At 41.5% G+C, this 23,343-nt stretch overlaps 2 protein-coding genes across 2 annotated transcripts; one reads left to right on the top strand and one right to left on the bottom strand.

Annotated features, from left to right (window-relative positions):
• The first annotated feature begins 1,156 nt into the window (after positions 1–1,156).
• Positions 1,157–10,031, top strand: nr2e1 (nuclear receptor subfamily 2, group E, member 1). Its single transcript, XM_075458937.1, has 9 exons — positions 1,157–1,864; positions 4,383–4,528; positions 5,179–5,266; positions 5,668–5,903; positions 6,386–6,532; positions 6,681–6,777; positions 6,882–7,031; positions 7,166–7,271; positions 7,466–10,031. The coding sequence occupies exons 1-9, from the start codon at positions 1,807–1,809 to the stop codon at positions 7,626–7,628; spliced, it is 1,191 nt and encodes a 396-aa protein (XP_075315052.1). The 5' UTR covers positions 1,157–1,806; the 3' UTR covers positions 7,629–10,031.
• On the bottom strand, positions 9,095–22,870 carry snx3 (sorting nexin 3). Its single transcript, XM_075458938.1, has 4 exons — positions 22,664–22,870; positions 13,347–13,442; positions 12,902–13,026; positions 9,095–9,902 (listed from the first exon to the last, which is right to left on the bottom strand). The coding sequence occupies exons 1-4, from the start codon at positions 22,823–22,825 to the stop codon at positions 9,797–9,799; spliced, it is 489 nt and encodes a 162-aa protein (XP_075315053.1). The 5' UTR covers positions 22,826–22,870; the 3' UTR covers positions 9,095–9,796.
• Between the last annotated feature and the right edge of the window lie 473 nt (positions 22,871–23,343).

Below are 23,343 nucleotides of genomic sequence, written 5' to 3' on the forward strand. Positions count from 1 at the left end.
GACTCAAATCTAAATATTCAGAATATGGGGTGTTTCGGGTAATGCAAAAGGCGGTGGTTAATTGAGAATATGTCAAATAAATAAAGTAAACACATGTGAAGCTGCAATATAAGGGGTGTTAATTGATGCATACATTTGATATTTTTTTAATTGATCTAATACGCATTGTTTTTAAGCTATAAATGTAAAATTATCGGTGAGTGAGAATGTTCATATAAGAAAACGTTTCTCTTTGTAACCTCTCGAATGTTTTAAATGGTTTTAATCAACTAAATTTAGCCTTTTTCTGTCATAGATTTACTTTTTCTTTCTTTTTTTTTCTCAGAGGACGTAGATTAACAACACGAATCAGTCAGGTAAATCCTTTGAATGTCTGCCGTTAAACAAGACAGAAAAAAAGAGCCTACTTCTGCATCTGCAACAGGTTGATAACGGTGTGGGCACTGAAGCTCTAAATGCTTTTAAAACGAGCCGTGAGCAAGAAAAGACAATGTAGGCAACACGTGAAACAAACCATGCAGCACTCCTGAGACACATAGGTAACGCAGCATTGTTGATATTTCGTCAAATTCGCCTCGGAAGCATTTTCGGGCTTTTTCAGTGAGCAGGAACTGAGCGAATATTCAACCCAATGTTAGTGATCGCAAATAATCCAGCTGCATCTGTTTGACAGTTGTTCTCAGTCTGTGAGCCTCAAGCACTTCTCCTTGAATCTTAAGGACGGCGTGTTCAACCAGAAACATGCGTTTTTGTGCTCGTGCAGGAAGTGAGGAGCTCGTCACTGTTTAAGGTCTGAGCCCGGCAAACCCTCCATGCGCTGCTAAATGTTTTGTGAGTGCTCAGCATCTCCGCAGCATCCCAGACAGGAGCGCACATAATCGGATGCAGCTTCTTGAATTCAGCTCCAAACTGTCACCGCGCAGTTTTAAGAGATTTGTTTTATAATGCTTAGCGCGGGCTTGCTTTTAGTCCTTCTATCTGTTCTTCTGACGATCACGCTGAAATTCAAAGGGAGCACGAATAACTGCAAAGCTAAAGCAAATCTTAAAAAAGACGGGGGGGGGGAAAACTCATGCAACACGTGTTTTTATTTATTTATTTATTTATTTATGTAGCTTTTTTTCCCTCCTTTCTTGTGGTGGCTCTGGAACTCTAAGCAAGGCACTTCGCATCACTTGCACACACACACACTTTCAAGCACACACACTCCCTCACACGCCAGTGACGTCAGGCTGGAGTTTGGAGTAGAAAGCCAAGTGGATGAAGGAAGTGGAGATCTCCACCCTCCAGCCTCCCCCTGACACTTCTCATAAATATTTCCAAGGCTTATTCAGGGGAACTCGCAGCACAAAGTCACACCGCCTCCCGGTTTTTAACGCGTTTTCACCTGTCGCAGTATCCAAATTGTCACTTTTTCTTTCCCCCAGCTGGCTCTGGCACCGTTGGATGCTCTTCAGGGAGCGGACTTTTTTCCCCTCGCACACCTCCAACTTTATGAACCGGCTGTTGCGCCCCGAGCTGCTGGAGGGCTGCTGTCCCTGTTAACCGGTTACAATCCTGGGCTTCACTCCGGTTCACTGGACCTTGCGTGGCGGAGACGAAGAGTGCCGACTCTGCGTCTGACCACGACTTTCAATTCGAGGCTGCCGATCGGAGGTTAACTCTCCCTCAAGTTGGGAACGGGACTTTGATATCTCATCGCTGCCGGTGAAGAGTCCGAGAAAGCTTTTTATTGTTTCTGTCACCAAGAAGAAGGGAAAGAGGGAGATTTTTCATTCTGATTACCAAAAAGATCGACGATCCATAATGAGCAAACCCACCGGCTCAACAAGTGGCTGTCTGGATATTCTGAATGTCAAATCAAGTAAGTTTCGCTTGTCTCTTCTCTAACGCTTCAGGAGAACAAGTGGTCTACATCAGGCCATTCTCTGACCTGGAGTTGTCTGTAAAACTAGTATTTAGCATGAAGCTTCTGCGCCTCGGTGCAATAATGAAGTCAGCTTATTCTCCTTGATTATATAAAAAAAAAAAAAAAAAAATGGAGCACTGATTCAGGGAAGTAGCTGAAACGCGTAAACTCGACCGAAAAAGAAACCACCGGACAGCAAAGATATTTCTTGGGAAATATAATTAGTAAAACCTGTCGCGTTTATTTTCAGAAATAGAGACCACGCTGAAGAAAATTAAAAGCCGCAACCGTGTTCCAAATATACCTCTTCAAGAGCTCCACTTGCCTCCCACTTGATGCCACTTGTTGCCTGTAATTTAATTTGTAGCAACGACTGTAGCAGAGTGACAAACTGAAATAACTTCGTTGTTGATCATTTGTATTTAAACTGAGTAAAAGATTCATCGCTGTGAATCACCCTTTTTGGGGGTGAATATTTCCCTTTATTACTTAAAATTATGCTCATGAAATTGTGAATTTCTTGGCCAGTGTAAGAATCTGTAACTTAATTAACTTTAAAATGCCTCGAGGATTTCAATTAAATGAAATGTATGTAAATAGAGATTTTCTTAGTAGGCCTACGTGTGGCTTTCCATCACTTTATAATGACTTTTTTTTTAATTTGGACTCATCACTCCTATACCCATCATATTGATCTGAAAACAAGCAACATTTTGAGCTTAATAAAAGACTAAAGAAGCTTTTCTGTCTTAAAAGACGACATTTTAAGCAATGCTACTTCCGCCCGTGTGTTTCTTTTACAGCATCCAAATTAATCCTGCCAAACTGTTGCTTCTATTCGTCATTATTCTCAGATAACCCGTATCTTTGATTTCTTTTTTTTTTTTCAAAATATATTTTGAATGAAGAAAGAAAAAACAGCAACAGCTCACGCTGCAACATTGTTGTCGTTTGTGTTACAGAGTGGCCTCCTGAATGTTCGGCCGAAATATTTCCCTTCTCAGCGAAACTTCACGTACAGTTCTTTTCGCAGGTTTTCGCCGTGATGGTGATTACGTTAATAGAATATGCCATATATTTTCAAGCAATTACTGCACACAATGGAGACGCACTGGACCCCCACAGCGGGAAGCTAAATACAGTTCCCCCTTTCACAACAAAATTGTGCGTCATTTTATTTAACTAACTATCAGCATCCCGCTATTTCTGTATTTGTTGTGAGCTTTTAATATTGAAAAAAATCCACTAATCTTCAAGTTGTGTTTTAAATCAACATCACTTGCTCATTCTTTTGAAAGTCTCCAACTAGTAAGACCAAGATTTTTACATTTTCAAACGTAAACCGTCAAAAGGCTCCCCCATCTGCACTTTGTGTACAAAATATTCCCGTGATGATAAAACTGGAAACTCCCGCTTATAGGAATCAACTTTCTGCGTTTATAAATACCACGTTAGAATTGATCATATTCATGTGCATGGCAGTGGCCTACATTTAAATATCCCACCCGGCCTTCTGATTCTGAATAAGCAGCCAATTGAAGTCCTATAACTCTCCCCTGAAGTCATTGTTTTTGCTGCTGAGTAGTTATTCCCATGCTACCCTTTTTGACGGGTCACTGGTGAATCAATGAGCAGGTGGCAAAACGTCAGTGTAATTACATAGACGGCTTTTCCCTCCAGAATGAAAAAGGACTCCCTCATATGCATACAAATATAGTTCTTTCTAAGAGATTTGAATACAAAATCTTCACAAAAAAAAAATCACTTTTTTCTCCATCTACACCGGGGTCGATTTACATACACTTCATTTGAGTTGGTGAAACGAGTTGGTGCGCATTATTCTCATGGTGCAGTGTCACTCCCTAATCCTGGGGCCTATAGACCTGTGGGATAAAGCAGCTGTCGAGTCCCATTATGAAGTGGAGTTGGCAGCTTGTCGAGATCCAGGCAGTCAGACGAGCTTCAATGAGGGAAAATCATTAAGTTAACACTTTCCCCTAATGTCTCCATTGTGCGCCCCCAGGCCATTGTCTTAGAGAGCTCAGATATGACGCTTCCCACCGGACTTTATTCTTGAAATGTGCGCAGTGAATTCCCATGGTCATGGTCGGATGAGGTGAGGGGCGTTGTCCAGTGTGTGTGTGTGTGTGTGCGTGCGTGAGTGCTCGCGCGCATGTGCATGGTTGCCGGACAGAAAATAAGTCATTTTGTCGGTCAATTTGTCCGACTGCACCAGTGTGTCTGAAACGAGTTTATATTTTGATTTCCTGCATATCTCCAGCAGCCCTATCAGTTGATTTGAAACAGATGTGAAACTCACTTTAACGAACTGCAGAACTTGACCAAATTTGTATCAATTTTGGAACCTGCTCGAGCAAATTGTCCTCGTCCTTCATATACTCTTACTTTATCATCAGACGAACATACGATTTCAGTGAGCATATTGTTTAATTGACATCTGGGCCTCTTCCAGGTCGGATTCTGGACATTCCATGTAAAGTGTGCGGTGACCGCAGTTCAGGGAAACATTACGGTGTTTACGCCTGTGACGGCTGCTCGGGATTCTTCAAGAGGAGCATCCGCAGAAACCGGACCTACGTCTGTAAATCTGGCTCACAGGTAAGACCCCCCTTATTATCTTAAATAAGTCCTGAATTGAATTAATACTGCTTCACACACGGTCCTGAGCTGGCTGCGGCAAATTACACGTGCAGTCTGCTTTAAGCTGAACTGTTTTCATAGACATCCAAGCGAGAATAAATAAGCAGCCAAAAACTGGAAAACTGGTTAATAGTCACGGCATCTTGTCATTTCTAATATTCACCGAACAATGAAAGAGAACGGGGCTGCATTTGTCATCTGCGTCCAACAAATTGCTGGTTTGCATCCAGCTTTACGCACGGAATGTACATTTTACGCACGATTTCTTTCTGCCTTTCTCTTCTCCTCCGTCTTCCTTGATGAGCCTAATTATGCCATGCCTGGACTATTAAATGCTGGGCTAAACACTGCGCTGCTGTAATACATCAGGTGTAATCCAATCTAATGTGATGACTCGAAGACGAGGATTTAGGCGGCAGAGGGCGGGATCGAGTACTTATCCTGCGGGATGAGGCCGCGCTGGAGCGGCAGGGGAGCAGGCCCATAACTACAAGATAATAGCACGATCCTTTACCTGGAGATTGGCCTCCCGGGAGGATAATAGCGAGAGGCTTTCTCTCGACTTTAAGTCGAAGCTGTAACCTCTTTCTCTCTTTCTCTCTGTGCAGGGTGGTTGTCCCGTTGACAAAACTCACAGGAACCAGTGCCGAGCGTGTCGTTTGAAAAAGTGTCTGGAAGTGAACATGAATAAAGACGGTAAATGGGCTTAATTGAATTATCACTTTTTCTATAGTAAAGCCATGCTGTGGCAGTTTGATTTAAGGTGGGCAACACGGATAGAAAAGTTTGTTAAGGCTGTTAATCAAGGCTTCAAAGAAGTTGATAATTACCTTTTTTTTCTTTTCTTTTTTCTTGTTTTAAAGGGGATATTATGTGTACTCTGCTGGAGTGCAGATAGAGGCTAATTACAGCCAATTATTTATTTCTTCCATGCAGAGAATTTGCACTTCTTAACTTTCGAAACGGTTAGGCCATAGTTAAATAACTCAACATTGCTGTCACTTTAGGGAAAAAAAATGCAGATGAGATAAATAAAACCCATTCAGTCCTGCGGAGATCATTCCTTCACTCTGGGTGCCTGTTGTCCCGCTTCACAGCCGTTCAGCACGAAAGAGGGCCTCGGACATCCACCATCCGCAAACAGGTCGCCCTTTATTTCCGGGGCCATAAAGAGGTGAACGGATCATCGACCCATTTCCCGGGATCCTCACTGCCCGGGCCTCCCTTCTTCACCACGGTCACGCAACTGGAGCCTCACAACCTGGAGATGAGCTCAGTGGCAACCACACCAGAAAGACAGGCCATAGTGGGTCTAGCACAGCCCACCCCTAAGGTAGGAGATTTTTAGATTCATTTTGAGGTATTATTCCCTGCGTGTAACGGTCTTACACTGGCAATTAAATAGAAATGAGACAATGTAGAGGATAACTTATACTGAACATGAATCGCTTTACTGTCCGTTTAATGGACTTTGTGTTACTTTAGAAATATCAGAGATATAGGTTACTTTATGATATTTGTATTATTCCATTCCTAAATGTTATCATAGGATTAAATTTTTTCCACAAGGGTTAGAAGTTGAAATTCTTGTCCAGATTTAGCATGCTGTAAGAGCCACAGATCCGCCAATTAGATTTTTCACAGTAAATCCACCACAAGAAACACTAATGATTATCAAATCAGGTGCTGGGGCTTGGAATTTGACCTTTTGCTGTTCCCTAATCTCTGAGCTGCATTCATTAAAACATCAACTGACGCCCGGTTGTTGTACTCTGTAGTCGATGGTGATCTTTGCTCATTTCTCACACCCTGCAGTATCCCCATGAGGTCAGTGGCACTCCCATGTACCTGTACGAGGTGGCGACGGAATCTGTGTGCGAGTCAGCGGCGCGCCTCCTGTTCATGAGCATCAAGTGGGCCAAAAGCGTGCCTGCCTTCTCCACCCTCCCCTTATCGGATCAGGTAGTCTAATTTTAAACATGAGCTCCAAATGTTACCCAAGGCCATTTTAATAACATGAGTGATAAGTCAGAAATTGTTACTGGTTTTGACATATCTTAGGTCTGTAGCTGTAATTTCAAAGACTAATTAGTAGTTGACCTGTCTGCAGCTGATTCTTTTGGAGGACGCTTGGAGGGAATTGTTTGTTCTGGGCATCGCGCAGTGGGCCATTCCTGTGGACTCTACAACTCTTCTTGCTGTCTCTGGTATGTATGTAGGCCTACAAAGGACAGGCAAGGAACTGCAGATGTAAACCAGTCAGTGTGATGATGCAGTGTTAAAGGGGCATTTTCTCCATGTTCATCAAAAGGAATGAACACTGAAAACACGGAGTCTCAGCGGATGAACAAGATCATGTCTGAGATTCAGGCACTTCAAGAGGTGGTCACCAGATTCAGACAGATGCGCCTTGACGCAACAGAGTTCGCCTGTTTGAAGTGTATCGTGACATTCAAAGCAGGTGAGTGCGTGCGAGTGTCACACACATTGTCATTAAAACCTGTCGGTGGGGATCCCCCAGTGCGCTTGAGCAAATTGAAGTTGCTCTTTTGCACACATCTGGATTTTATTACAATTCTGCCCCCTACTTTACAGTCCCCACGCAAGGCAGCACGGAATTAAGAAGTTTCCGCAACGCCAGTGCAATCGCTGCACTTCAAGATGAAGCACAGCTCACTCTCAACAGTTACATACACACCAGGTAAGAGGGAAACCGATCTTACCTGATCTAATATAGTCCTGATTACGCGTAATTTAAGCACTTGTCAACTATAGGTCTAAGTGCAAAAACTGAACATAGTATTTAAGTAGCAGGTATTTGTGACAAGTATGCTGTAATTCAGACAGCAGAACCAGAGAAAGACGCTGTTTTTTGACCCGGATTCTGTGTTTCAGGTACCCAACTCAGCCCTGTCGTTTTGGTAAACTGTTGCTGCTTCTTCCGGCTCTACGCTCCGTCAGCCCGTCCACCATAGAGGAGGTGTTCTTCAAAAAGACCATCGGCAACGTGCCCATCACCAGGCTTCTCTCCGACATGTACAAGTCCAGCGATATATGAATTCTCTCAAACTGCCCACGCGCGCGTGGAAAGGACTCGGGCCGACAGATCTACCCGGCAGTGGACAGAATATCACACCACAGCAGGTGCATTCGTGGGCTGACTTTTTTTTTGCTGAGCACACAATCTCTAAGGCTGTCTTAGTAAAGCCTATTTAGGCCTAGGCTCCATTGAAACAGACTGCATCACAGTCGGATCACCAGTTAGCCTGTTAACAGTTGCGCTAGTTAAGGAGTAGCACGTACCTTGCATTATAGACTGCACGTATACGATAAAAACTGCGGCTTTTGCAGTGTTTAAATCTCGCCTTAAGACACCTGCCAAGTCCCTTTGACACTGAGACGTTGTATGTTACGATGTTTTTCGAGTGTCCGTGAGACCAATGAGCTTGACGACCAATTCAGTCTTTAATTGCTGTGTTCAATCCCAGTGGAGGAAACCAAATGGATGACGCATGCCCCCAGTGGGGGCGTGTGAGTCGCTGTTCCTCGATCCAGTGCTGAAACCAAACGCACGGTGCAACGATGAGGTCACAGGGCCAGCTCTATGAGGCTTTGCGAAGAAAAGAAAAAAGAAGACTCTTTAAAGGACATGTTGCATTGCCTTCCTGACTAAAAAAAACAACAAAACAAAACAAAAAACTGCATTCATCCGGGGATGGTGTTTGTATCAGTGGCTATAATGTCCTGTTTGTGTTGGTGTGTCCCGTTTAAGGCGCGGCATTACAAACGTGTAGGTCGACTTTGTGAAGTTAGACACTAACACTGGATAAAATAATATTCGGCACTTGTAAATGTGTTTGTGGCCTGTGATGTTTTTATTCTGTTGTAAATATTTGGAGTTATAACTATTTAGAGTTGTAACCAGGAGAATAAAAGAATCTGAATTCAGCTGGTTTCACATCACGTGGACACACAGTGTAGCAGCAGCTTTGTACATATTACAAATCACAACAATAAATAGTGGTGTTGCTCCTCTCACATCACATTTCTATCATTGTAAAGGACAGTCTCAAAATATTTCCTGATAATACTTTATAATAAAAGCAACAACATGCTAATTGCAAAAGCATTTCTTATTTCTATATTAAAATAGGAAATATGAACTCTTATCAAACTACATGCGGTTGTGTAAGATCTAAATCAGCCTTTTGATGCAATTGGTGGCATGTGATAATCATCAGGTAATACACGTTCATCAATAGCAGGTCACACGTCAGTTCTGCGTCATTTTAGCATGTCTTTTGAATCCTTATTACAGAAGCTGTATATATATTTAAAAAAAAAAATACATAAAAACTCTCAGGGCTGATTCACAAACTCTCTGACTGTATTTATTGAATAATAAATGTAATGATAAATTAAGCTTTACTGGTTGTGGCAGCATGCAGTGCATCACTGACCATCCATTGTGGTTTTGCAAGACAAGGGGAGAACTCCAAATCAACAAATGTACTTATGCGTGGAGACATTTCACCTGTTTTATTGGAAAATCTTCAAAATAAACAAAAATGGCACAGCAGTATACAAATCTCAAAATGCATATAGCCAGTAGAAATACTGCAGTTCCCTCTGTGTAAATTGCTTGCTATAGAAAATATTGTGATAATTGGGCAGGTGCTGGTTGAGCTACACACACAAACACACACACGTGCTTCCTTTTTAAGACAACAGCTGAGTGTGGTTTGAAAGTCGAGGCCTATCAAATGTGTGTCTGTGTGCGTTTAGTTGCAAGTCATAGTGCGCAACATGCCAGTGCTGGATGGGAAACACCGTGGGTCATTACGAGAGCTTTGCATACATGGAACGATCATTCAATGTTAATGTATAAATGAATATATTCAAGATGTAGCTAAAGGATAAATACATAATATCATCATGTCAGTGGCATTTCCAGACATAAAGAGAATTAATGATGAATTACTTTCAACCACAGTTGTGAAGAACATTCTTGACTTTAACAAGAAGGTGAAAACAAACATTGATCAGGGTAACTAATTCAACTAAAAGCGCTGATGACGGATAGTACTTTAGGGGGCATGAAGAGGGAGAAATTGTCACTGAAATGTTTATTGTTTGAGAGAAACCTGGAGCAGTGACGAGACCTTTGGGCTGTCGGGCCAAGCAGGACTGAGCACGGCCCAAGCCAAGCTGAGCCATCTTTTCTTTTCAGGCTTGTCTGATTTTGGATGGGGTGTAGCTCTTGTCCACAGACTCATCCTGTAGAAACATGTGCAGGCAGCGCTCGTTCTGAGCTAGAGGGTGACCGGCCACTCTGAAACACACAAGAGCAAGGGGCAGTTCTGACATCTGATGACAACTGGTGACACACCTCTGAAACGCAAAGACGCCACAGATGTAGAAAAAGGAAGAAATCTGTGAATTATTAAGCATGAATAAAAACTATTCAACACTGCGACAGTTCATGTTGGAAGTTTCATGTCATCTCTGTGAGCGCATCATCTGAAATCTGGAGAGAGCGAGCAACACAAAATAACAAACTGTGTTAAAGGTTGAATGTTGAGCTCCTCCTCGGCTCCATTTTCACTCAGCTTGTCGACTGTTTCAAACCAACGACACACTGTCAAATTTTTGTTCCAACGAAGTGTTGACATTTTCCCACCATCAACAATTATCATTCATTCAACCATTTTTTTTTTCTGTGAAAAGCATTTTGCAAGAAGACAAAAGCATCTTTGGAAGATGTCGATCAACGGTAACCTTAAGTACACGAATAAATGAGCAAACAAAACAACCGTGAACTGGAAAGTTAAAGCCCAGCCGGGGCGGCCTGCGACCTATGACCCTGCATTTGCTGCAGTAAATTTCATCAGGTCTCCTCCCAGTCACAGGAAATGCACACGTTGTGCTGCTCTGATTAGTTGTAGGTCTACGTTTGTTGGTCTTACTTTAATGATGTTGGAAATAAACTGGGAGGATCCAGGCTAGATCTCGCAGATACTAGATGTCAGGAGCCGCTGACGATTTTTAGGTAATAAAAAATTCTGACATAGATATAATGTCTTATACAGTAAAAAGAAACAAAAAAAGCAGTTAATTAGTCTATGTTCAACTGTGAAGACATTACAAATTTAAAACCAGCTTAGAGTCAGTATGTCGTACAGATAGGGGACAATGCTTTATTCTGAGATGCTAAAGTTTACACAGTACATCTTAACCACAAAACTTCAAGGCTCCCAAATCCACTGAGTTCAATTATCACTCCAAAAACTGTAATCAGTTTGCAATCAAGTTATGTAGTTTTTTCTTCAGCATCTTTATATCTTGCCGGGAGTCACTTGAATTGAACTCTCCTCGATATAATCCTCTTTACAAGTAGGCCTGTCACATTTGAGGTGATGTTATCATCTGGCCAAACCATCAGGATTATTTCCCTTCACCTGTATTATAAACACCCTTCTTCTTCTTCTACAGTTTAATGGAACCAACTGTTTCCCGTTTGGAAAGCTACAGGCACGTGATTAGAGATTAAACTTAAGTTGACTGCTCAATAGTTATATTAAAGTTTTTCAGTTAAGTCCACGTCACATTTACATTTGTGTATGATTCTATAAGAGATAAACAAAAAATTCTCAGAAGTTATCTAATTATCTATCACACATCTAGAAAGCACTAAGTAAATCTTACACATTAATTATTAACAGTTCAGTCACTGACAACCATAAGCTTACAAAAAGATGTAACAGCTGGTTACCTCGTGGCTTTTTTTTTTGTTTAACTTACTGCATTTAAACAGATCATCAGCTGATATCATATTTGCACATTCTGGTTTTTACCCAAATTCAAAATGAGAGCCCAATGCCCAAATAAGAATAATCTAAAATCAGCTGTGATCTCAAACTCAAACTATTGATTGCAACTTTATGCATATAATTAATAATCATCAAACATTTTGTGACGTTAACCACGATAACTCCCATGTTGTTAGGTACGTTATCGTTTCTTGTGGAAAATACTGTGTTGGGACGGTGTTTTCCTCTGCTGAAGCCACCCTGACACAAGGTTTTCCATCATGTCCCTTCAGATGACGCACAGGCTTAACAAGAATGAGCCAGCGCACCTGAGACCCTAAAACTTCTAATTTTTTGAACATTGGATTACTCAGAACAGATTGACATGATAACATTGTAAACCTGTGTGCCTCTGAACCTCTGATAGGAAATATTTCAAGACAAACCAAGCAACAGGGGGAATGATTTCCAGGTCAAATAGCAGTGAAATCACTGCAAAAATCAAGGTTGCCCCCGAACAAATCCGGCTTTTAATGGGTTTGGAAACGTTGGCACGGAGGACAGACACAGCGGAAGCAAGTTAAAATCTCAAGGCCCTCCTTGTTTTTCGAACAATGCATTAGAGCCCTTCTCTTCTACCTGAAGCACGAGTTATATTTGACCATCATAATCAAAATCTGATCATTCTCTCTTCTCCTTCCTCTCGTTTCGTGTTTAGCATTAAAAAAAGAATTCCTCTTCACAATGCTCTCAATCACAGACTGAACAATGCCGCCAGCTACATTGGGCAGTATTAAGTCTGAACAATAATATGATCAACAACAGTGATTCATTCACAGAAAGCAAAAGAAAGGTGGGGGGGCTCTTAATTACCAGCTCATTCTCATCTTCTTTGGAGAAAAAAAACCACCAGGATATTTATGGATTTGAATTTTCTTAACCGTCTTTACACACTTAATATTCGAATGGGAAACATTGATGCATTTGCACATGAAACAAAGATAATGGCAAAGTCTGCAATCAAAGCAAATGATTACAATCACACTGTAACTTTTATTGTTCGGCAGCTGAAAATGAGGACAAGCTGGATCAAAAATAAGCAGAGGTGCACACACCATCCCAGGCAACCACGCGCTGTAATTTGAGCTGCAATTAACATAAATTACACATCAACAACAAAACAAATGTGGGAAAAAATTATGGTGTGGGGGTGCGCACTTGAGTCCCCTTTGGTTATTCTTTTTCTTTGCAAGGTAATTATAAAACAGAATTAAGGAGGATAGTTAGAAAAAGACCTGCCTGTGTCTGAGGGTTCAGTTTGTTAACAATACGAAGAGAAGTGAAAAAGTTGAATGCACCTTATTGCACTAAGTGTTTCATTGTTCCTGAAAGTTAAAATAACACCTTGCTCAGGCAATCCACTGCAGCTGCAAAGAAGAACTTGAAAAGAGAAAATCGCTTTAACCTCGTGGCAAAGTAAAGGAAGAACGGATAAAGACCGCAGAGATGTGGACAGGCTTACTTGTTGAGAAAGTGCTCCAGACCCTGCCTCCGCTCCTCGATGAAGGAGTCATCAAAAATGCCATCGTCCCCTCTAAACGGAAGCTGACGGAAAAGAGCTTTTCCTGGGAGAGGCGGTACGACCACCTTCGAAACACAGAGCACCACAGAAAAGAAGCAAACAAGCACCAGTTACAAAAGCACAAATCATTTATTAAAGCGGTTTCAGTGCCTGTTATCAACAAAGTGAAAAACACTGCAACTGGATACTGTCAGAGCATTTTTGTGTGTAACATCCGAGGCAAAAACTGCTGAAGTCTTTTCCAGCAATGCACAGGAGGTCCAAACAGGCTCCTCCAACACCTTACTTTCTACTTCCAAAACAATACACATGTGGTCGACAATATGCGCTGATTTGATAAGCTATATTCAGCAGCCTTGGAGTTGAGGTCACCTCAATGGCTCACCTTGCTTTCTCTCTCCAGTTCCGCTCTGAGCCACTCAAAGTCGCTGTACCGCCTCCGTACAGAAGACTCCTTCAGCTTGAAGATGGGCAGGTTGGTCTGAGGACACGCAGGCAACAAAACGGTTACAGGTGCCACTCACAAGAATTTCTTTGGTTTACAAAGAACTTGAACTATTCTAGCTGCCGTTGTTCACATGGAATGATAATCTTTTTCCTCTCAATAAAGGACTTTTTAAAATAAAATAAAAAAAATAAAAAAATCACTTATTATGAATCTGGCCATTTTCTCTTTAACACCTTTCGGATGAATCGAGCTTATCAGCTTAAGCTCTAACAGTATGTTTATAGTGTTAGCTTCGTAGTGAAAAATGTAACTGAACCTCTTTCTTGAGAAATGAAGTCATAATGGATGCTTTTGCTTAAGATGCTTAAAGATTGATTGTTTCTTGCATTTAACATGTTGGAAAACCAAGATATTGTTAATTTAGTTTACACCAAATACCTTGTGCTATGGGAACTGTGATTAATACCTCCAGCTATGGGGTTAGTTTCACCCTTGAGCTATATGACATTGTCTTAGGTTAGATGCAGTAAAAACTATCTAAACTCACTATTCAACTGAAAAAGTGTCCCTCAATTCAACTTCAGCAACTACAAACCAATCTGGAGGCTTAACCTAATGGGGAAATGGTAGAAAATGATGGTATGGGTGGAGGCTTGGGTTATCTGCTCTGACTTCACTCAAAAGGGAAAAATGAGGAGGAAAAAAAAAATGAAAAAGACTACTTTAAACTGAACCAAGCTGAACAGAGCAATCAAACAGACCTCCAGGTCAAATAAATAAATAAACAAAAATTTCACTTGCGTTTTGCTCCCCAAGGTCTATCTCAGTAAGAATTTGCCATTTTTTGTGTTCACGTACGTCAATGTGCACGTGTGCATAATTCGAAGTTGCTGTTGACAAGCACTTGAGAGTGAATTTCACATTAAAAGGGGGACATGTTTCCACATTGACAGGAACACTGAAGCAGACGGCACATTACGGCACAATGCCAAACCTCTTCAGCGGTCCTGACAGTACATGGCCATCCCGTGACAATGTGCACGCAAAGAGGGAGTGAATGAGCATTTCAAGGGCAAGCCACATTCACAGAAGGTCAGAATTCAGGAAAGAAGGAATCACAAAAGCAGAGCAATTGAGCAAGTAGGTGCAGCATGAATACAGCGCGAGCAGCGGACAGATCGATGGGCAGGCGACTGTGACTGTGTGCTGTGGGAGAGCCGGAGAGTTAACTAGAAGGCTGAGTAAATGGCCGAACAAAAGAGGAATGGGGGGTTATATGTGGTCATAAAGGAAGAACAAGAAAACTGGAGAGGTTGGGAGCTTCATCTACTCTGTGCAGGGCTAATTGAGGAGGAGGCAGAGCAGGAGTGGTCTTTTTGCTCTCATGGCCTCTTCTTTTTCAGTCTTCTGCCGCTTTATTTCCCTTGATCTGCAAAATAAGTCAGATTTCCTGCCCTTGAAACGCCTCTTATCATGCTCCATTGAGGAAAACAGAGGCCTTTTTCTTCCTCCTCCTTTGCCCTGTCCTCTCTTCAGTCTTTTTATAATTATGGATTTCACCCAAAGTTGGCAGTAAACAGAAAAAAGTCTAGCAACAATAAGGGGATGTATGTTCAAATACAATAATGTGTTTATGTTATATTTAATAATGTTGATGCAGAAATATTTATTTTCAATGTTCACCCCAAACTACTACAGAATACTGTAAGTGAAGGATTGTTTGGACTGAAGGTTTAATTCTACTGTCTTGTATCTTAAATAATATTTTTTTCCTAAATAGTTTTGATAGTCTGTGATTGTTTTAACCATAAGCTTGGGATCATTACAGTCATGCCTGATGAAATGTTGATTGATACATCCCTGTGCACCTCTGCCTTCATGTTGCTGCTTCTGCCAGTGATGAAATATCAATAAATGAAAAATTCAGCACATCTAAACCTCATTAGAAGCACCACATTGACAAATAAAGTGGAATGCTCTGGCTTCTTTATTTTGTTTTTAAATCAACAGCAAACTGACCTTCTTATTTTTGAGTCTTAAACCCTTTTTACACCGGTCAGAAAACCCACTAACACCGGCTAACATTTAGCTTTTGCGTACAGTGTGAAACCATTCAATTGGCATTCAGTCCCACCTCAAATGACTCTGCAGTAGATGTGGGTTTTAATCAGATCCAGCTCCGCATGAGTGGGAACACAACACCCTGGTCTAAACACTTATTCTCACTGAGGATGCTGCAATCGCAGCAACCAAAATGGGCAAAGCTCCCTTTTTTCTTTATAGAAACACACAACTCATCTCACGTTGAGGCTCTGAAACTGACAGCAACAACTCACGGGAAAAAAAGAGATTGTTTTTTCTTTCCCCCGTTAACCTGTCGTCAGGACTGTCCTTCTTTTTGGGGTCAAGATTAGAGACCCCAAAGATGATCTGAAACACATATCATGTTACAGATCAGTGTTTGCACTAGTTGGCCACAACCGTTCCAGAAGCAACGAAAAGACAAACGCCATTTCAAATTCCTCCTCTGCATAGAGACTGGACTGTCCCTTATGGCCAGATGTGGAACATGCAGATGGTGAAATGCAAGATGGCCAGATTCAAGCAAGACTGTCCATTAATTGCTGAACAGAGCTTCTCTATTTTTATTCAACATTTAAGGAGTTAAGGCACAGAGAGCAATGAACCGAATATTTGTAATTCTCCAATCGCATATGGTCTACACGTGCAAAAGGTCATCTGTCGTGTCCAATACTATCAAAATAATGTCACAGTGATGGGAATAAACATTAAAGCCACTGAAATAACCAGGTTAAGGTGTCAGTCACATCAAAAGGAGTAATCCATCATGGTAAGTAAAGGTTCTGCCACTCCCTCTTTCCCACAGAGTTTTTATGAGACTCTACAAGCCTGAAAACCTTTCCGCTTACTTCAAGTTCTCTCCAGGTGAAGCCATCCATGAGCCCCTCACTCCTCCTCTTTCTCAGGTCACAGGAGAAGTGGATTATCTTAGCTTTATCGCCTCAGTGCTCTAGCATTAACTCCACTCTCCTCTCACCGTAGTCTGTCCCTGCTGCGTCATGTTACCTCACAGCAAGGAGCGCCACAAAGTTAATCCCCTCCACAACAGATCACAGTTACAGGTAATCTGCCACCGCCGTGACTCTAATCCCATCATGTGCACACAAAACACTTGACCATGCGCGAACACACACTGGCGTACATGAAGTATGCATTCGCAGGTGTTAATTACAAGATTTGACCGTCACATAGTTGACAATGTAAACATAATAGTTCAAATCACCCAAGCCGTTTTGTACACACACAGTCACACCGAGACCACTCATCTCAAGACAATGAAGCTTGCAGTGAGAGTGTAAATTAAGAAAGTCACCTGGCCTTTCAATGCTCTCACCCTCTTTAGCCCTGTGATTAAGAGATTGGCCCTGCAGGACAAGGGGAGGAACGAAAACGACAAACCTGAAAAATGAGAGATCTCACTCACGCAAATACATAGAAAAAGGCGGTGCGTGAGAGTGCTACGAGTCAAAGATCAGGTTTCCTCGGCCTCTGTTCTCTTCACGGCTGGTTAGAGGTGAGGGTGCGGGTGTCTCAACTTACTGACCCCTGCAGTGATTAGAACACAGGACCGGCCCACATCAAGTCCGGTCTTAGCATTTCATTAATTGTGTAAAAGAGCACACTTTGCTCATCTCACCTTCTATGGGATGAAATAAACAGAGGAGGATGAGAGCAAATAAAGTTAAAATAATGCAACAGCGTATGACAGTAAGGCAGCAAAGAACGCACATGATATATTAACGGTCACACTAAAAGCAAAGTTGTAATAGAAAAGTGTTCTAAAAGATGAGCATAAAGCTAAATGTATCACCGTAAAAGTAGATCTCCTAGCTTCACTTTCAATTATGGGTGTAGAGGGTGCAATCTCCGCTCCATAGGAAGAGTATGTTATTCATAATGTGTGGGACACAATACCTTTGGCTCATTGAAAATGGGTTGAAAAGAGGCAGAACCCTTAAAAACAGCGAGACACAGAAAGAGGGAGCGAGGGGATGGAGATCACTCATCTCCCGAGAGAACAGTTCAAGGCCTCCATGCATTAGCTTTTAGCAGGATGGATTAAGTCAAGTTTGAGAGTGCGCATCCTGAACCTCCCCCATGCCCCCTTCTTACCCCTCCCATATATTCCCCTTTAAGAATAATAGCATTAAAAAATAGCAACATAATACCATCTCATTGCATCATATTCCAAAATGGGAAAAAAAAAAAAAAAAAAAAAGGCCAGGAACAAAAGCATTGGGGCTGTGGGTCTTTCGCTCCCGTCTCTCCATGTACTCACTCTCTCGTTCCCTCGCTTGCCGGCCCCTGTGGCCTGACAGCCTACCCTCTCTCCGACTCGCCTAGCTGGCAAAAAGCTGCTTTGTTGCCATAGTATCAACTCCCACTTTTGATACTGTCATTTCAAGTAGGATATGGTAGCCTTGATACAATATGTTCCCCATTTCCATTAAAATAGTTGTCGAAGAGGATGCTGTAGACTTTGGATTACACTTGACTGTGCCTGACAAGCCCCCCACTCCAACCCCCCTCCACACACACTCCCCGTCTCTCCCCATTTTATTAATGACCAAAGGCCCCCACCCCAGCGCCCAAATGGAAAAGAGAAAGAAAGAGAGAGGGAGAAGCTATGGGAGAAGTAAAGAGGAGGGGTAGAAGACTGAGTGAGAGACAGAGCTATAAGAGCCCTTTTATGTACTCCTATCCATAAACAAAGTGAGATCCCAAAGTTCGCTCCCCTGAATGTGCTCTCTGGATGAGATGGGAACCAACTAAAAACAAGAAATTTTGATAATACCCATCACGCCTTCCTCCCCCTCACACACCCACATCCCAGCTCCAATCCCCTGTTTGCTGAGGGTCCAAACAAATACACTATGCTGCTTGAGGGGGTCCTCCAAACCAGCAACAACAAAAAAACAACATTTATGCTGCATGGCAGGATTCTGAAAACTATATCTATTAGGAACATTAAAAGTGTGACTTGATCCTGAAAAAAAAAAAAATAAATCAGTTCCCTGCGGTCGATAAGCCATTTAAAAAATACACTTAAAAAGAAAGGATGCGGACGAGGTCAGAAATTCCTGGTTTCAATGTGACCTCAGACATGACCAGTCTGCTCAAGCAAAATCAGATATAAGCCGTCTGATTTGAATCAATCACATGATTATACGAAAAAAAAAACGTTTCACCGCTAACATCAATTGGTTATAAGCCTAAACAATGCGGTGAAATGTCTTTGACCAGGTTCAGAGAAAACTTTCCAATTCAACAGTAAGAATAATCTACTGTTTAGATGTTTACCGTATACTAAATCAATTCAGCCTATATAGTTATCACACTGACAACAGTACGCATGAACGAGGCAACTGACTGCACACAGCTGGGAGTGAAATGGGATAAGTGGGCGATGAGATGAAGGCTGGTGAAGGGGTGGCTTTCTGCCCTCCCATGGGTGGGGGTAGAGGGTGAGGATAGGGAGGGTAAATGCTCCAACCCCCCCTGCCCGCCCGTTTCATTCTTCTCCTTTCTCAATGAGGGGATTAAGCAGACTCTCTCAGTGCGGCCACAAGGGCTCTCTCGATTTCAGGGTGGATAGCAGGACAGCAGTGAGAACAGGACAAAAGGTTATTAGGACAAACTGTATAGAATAACGAGAGGATGAAATTAAGCTAGTCTGAAAAATCATAAGGAAATGGGAAAAGACAAAAAAAAAAAGCAAAAAAAAAAAATAAAGAACCAAGCGAACACTGTGCATTCCAGGCCTAGACATTGTGGCGAACACTCTTAAAATGCTGGAGATGGAGTAAAATGCGTCCAAAGAGAGCTAAAGAAAGGCGAAGGAGAGAAGCAAAGCTAAGTTGACACCACGTTTATTGAGAAGTGAGGGATGCGCCGCTTCTTCTGTGGTCTTATGCAAAGCAGGGTCACACAGGGCTATGAGGTGCACAATAATGCTGATTACACGCATATGCTAATTATTACACGCTAATCAAGTACAGTAGCCATATATTCAACGCTAATGCCTGGAGACGGCTTCTATTCCTTCAACTCCTTCTTTAAGGAAATGGGAAACTATAAAATACCGGAGGGCTGGTAAGCAATTGAAATACTCCAGGCCACTAACTACAGGGGTGTCAGTCAGCTTGAACAAAAATCTAGAAATAAAAGACAGGGCAATCAGATGAGCCTGGTGACTGCCTGACAGTTTTAGACGATCAGTACATACAATATTTCTGGAATGGTTACATTAAATAGAAGGCTGTGTGTAGTGACAGATATGATTAAAGAAATGTCCTTCAAAAACACGGAAAACTGTTTAAAAAGGGCGAGCAGCTTGTCTTTATTCTGAACTCAACCTAATTATCTTTCACGTTGCACCTACACATTAAACAAAAGCTTTTTTTTCTGTTTGATCATACCGATATAGAGCACTTACACAATGGCTAATTAACATGGACAATTCATTGTTGACATTAGGAACAGCCGATGAAGAAGAATGATGATTCCCCAGTGTTGCTTCCTTTGGAGCTTAAAACCAGATCACATAATCTAGATCGATACAGGAAGTTTGCTGGGTTGCCACTGAACTGCAATAAAACTAATTTTAAAAACCTTACATATAAAACTGTGCCAGCGGCGACGAAACACACCGCAAAGACCACGTCCAACTGTCAACTGGGACGCATCATCTACATCTGCACAAGAGTACGTATCAAGAAGACCACACGGGTAAAATAAACTTAAACAAAGCATTGTTGGCTTATTGTAACAGTATTGTTGTTTGCTAGTCATAGGAGTTTGTCCCAGAGGTGGCCCTGATAATGCCTGGCCTTCTGGTTGTAGAAGAAGACAGAAAGAGACAGAGATAAAGAAAATGAAAATAGAAAAAAAATAAGGAGAAACCGCACTAACTGGGTAAAATCATGGATTTTCCTGTTGTGCTGAACAGCAACACTGATTCAACGTGCTGAATTAACTGGAAAAGCATTGACAAGCTCCAGCAGTGATGTACCCAACGGCAGATTATCGGCTTGGTGTGTAAGGGCCTTCAAACAAGGCCCCATTATTGACTTTATAACTACACTTGACATGAAATGTTTCCAAAAATGATCAGAGGTCAAAAGATCTGGAAGAATCTCAGGGCACTTTATCTTTTGAATAATTTAGTATTTCTTATTAATCAAGTTACTGCTTGTTCAGAAATGAATTCTTATTGGTTGTAAGTAAATCAAGCACTTATAATAACAACCTAAACCTAAAAAAAAAAAAGAAAAAGAAAACAATTACATGGCTTTCTTTTAGCATTAAGCCATTCTGCTGTATCAAATTCGTTCGCTTGGGTTGGGTCCACATCATCTATTGAAGTTGATGGAATTTATTTGCAAAGGCTGGGTCTCATTTTAACTGTGGGCTGAACTAATTCTACACCGGTGAATAAACCAGTATATGTTTATAGTTTACTCAATTAGCCTTGTTGTTTCAGTTCCACCAGATTTTATTCAATCAACAAGACTGACATAAGCAACACAAACAAAATACTTTCTCACACGACAATGTTCAATTTTGTTACGATGAAGACTATCTTGAACCAGCCCATATGTATTCAGTGGAAACGACAGGAATTACTTAATGCTTATGGAGATGTTTGGAAATGTGTTAAATTTTTGAGTGTACCTCCCACCAGTTATGTTGCAACTGGACCACAGAAATGTATTTGCAAGTGACTCAATGGAGTTGGATTGGAGGAAGGAAACGCGTCCTGTGGAGGAAGGGGTTCAGGCAGCATGCTACATCCTGTCTACACTTCAGAGAAGCTGACTCGGTAAATCATGCTCCGTTTCAGCCCAGCTCTGAAGCAGGGAATTACTTTGGAAATGTAATCGGTGACAGATCACTGTATACTCAGAGAGGAATACAAAAAGTTGTAAAACTTTCATTAAGAAATTTTCATTTGTTCATTAAGAAATCTCAGTTAACTGGGATGACAGGTCCTCTACATGCTGATGTTTGACATCAAGCGTTTTGATGACGACGGCATTTTCACTGCTGGTTAAGAAAAAGAAAAAAAGCTTTACTCTGTCCAATAACTCTGGAGAATGTTCTGGTTTCAGAAAGAAAACAATGTTACATTTCTGTCACTGAAAGGCATTCTTATCCAAAAGAGACACTTTTCTTACCTTCTTTATCTGGACATATGCCAAAAGAAGGCATTCTCCCACAGCAAAAACGTAACAAGAAGCAACTAAAACAATATAATCAATTTGGCCAAAGTTCTTAAACAAAAGCCATTTAACAAGTATCACCTTTGCAACCACCAACATTTAAGTTTGCTGCTGTAATTAACAACTAACTTTTGGGTTTATGTTGAAAGTACACGACTCTGGTCATCACTTTAGATGCAATAAAAATATTTCTTAATTAGTCAAGACTTCTCAGCACAGTAGTATACTGAATCGGTTATAGGAGACAGTTAAACTTTTGGTCATAAAAGCCAACGGTTACGGCAGGTTGGTCATTTAGCCTGACTAATGCACTTATCTCAACTTTGCAGTCAGACAACCGGGTGTGGCTGGAGCTCTGCTCAGGAAAACGTCAACTTTTCACAAGATATTAATCAATGGTCGTTTATTGTGCACAGACAGGTGTGATGTAGCTCCAGCATGTTTGTTGACATGTTTGTTTTGTGACTGTGCGGTGCAGCTGCACCTTTACGCCACCGGAAAAGCAAATGCAAACCGATTCTCTTCCCACACAGGTCTACAGCAACAGGCTTGCCACCGTTAACGCAAACGTTACTGTCTGTTGTTATTATTGGCAATAGCTTTCGATGAGAAATGAATTAGTATCTTACGATGATTAAAAAAAAGAAACCCATGTCCGCTAACACCAGAAGCTAATATCAACTAGTTAGTGTGATGTCTGGTAACCAGCCACAATTAGCCACACAGACGTTGCTAACGAGCGTTCGTTAATTTGTTTTGCAGGAAGCCCTCACACTGTTTAGTGGTTCACACAAATGATTATCTATGCTGTCATCTTAAACGCGTCTTACTGTCAGTTACAATTCCGATGTCAAGAAGTTATAACTTTCTTTTTCCAGGAAAAGGTAAGTTAGCCATCTCAGGTAGCTAGCTACAAGCTAACGTCATTAGCACTTGTTACTGCAGGCTCACCTTCAGTCTGACTTCATACGTGGTATATCTGCCTCTGCCAACCCCGATGGTCTCAGGGTTGCTCACATCAATCTCTAGAAAGTTACTTGGGGGTCCATACGCGTCATTTAAGTTTTGAGGCTTAGAGAAGAGCCTTCTCGTATCAGCTATGGCATCAGCCATTTCTCCCTGTCCTTCTAGCAGCTAGGGATAGTGTCAAGTTAGCTTGAATATGAATACGCGTTTTCCGCTGGTACCTTTAATAATAAAATGATTGTGAAGCGTTTGCTTCCTTGTCATACAAGCTTTTATGGAGCAGATCATTTATTTAAGTGATGTGATCTGTATTTAATTATATTAGAATTCCCGTTTTTGCATTTTCGCGTAAAATTGACCTTGTTAGATGTAAAGTTTCTAATGGAAACTTTTATTCTGAAGGTATAAAACTTAACTTCCGATATTGCTCTGTTTCTCACTGTCGCTGGCTTGAGGGGTAATCTAAATGCACTTCCGATCAGCTGAGGTTCAGCTGACGGGGTTCAGCCAGCTGCTGCTCCGTTTGTTTACAACTCGCCAGCGGGCACGTTGGGCACGTTGGGCACATTGCCTATGTATTAGGCAATTGACATAGACATATTGATTTTATTTCCATAATCTGGATCAATCACATTCCGAAGTTTGAAACAATTGCCTTTTGAGAG

Source organism: Odontesthes bonariensis, chromosome 24 (genome assembly GCF_027942865.1).
Source record: "Odontesthes bonariensis isolate fOdoBon6 chromosome 24, fOdoBon6.hap1, whole genome shotgun sequence".
Lineage (NCBI taxonomy): Eukaryota > Metazoa > Chordata > Actinopteri > Atheriniformes > Atherinopsidae > Odontesthes > Odontesthes bonariensis.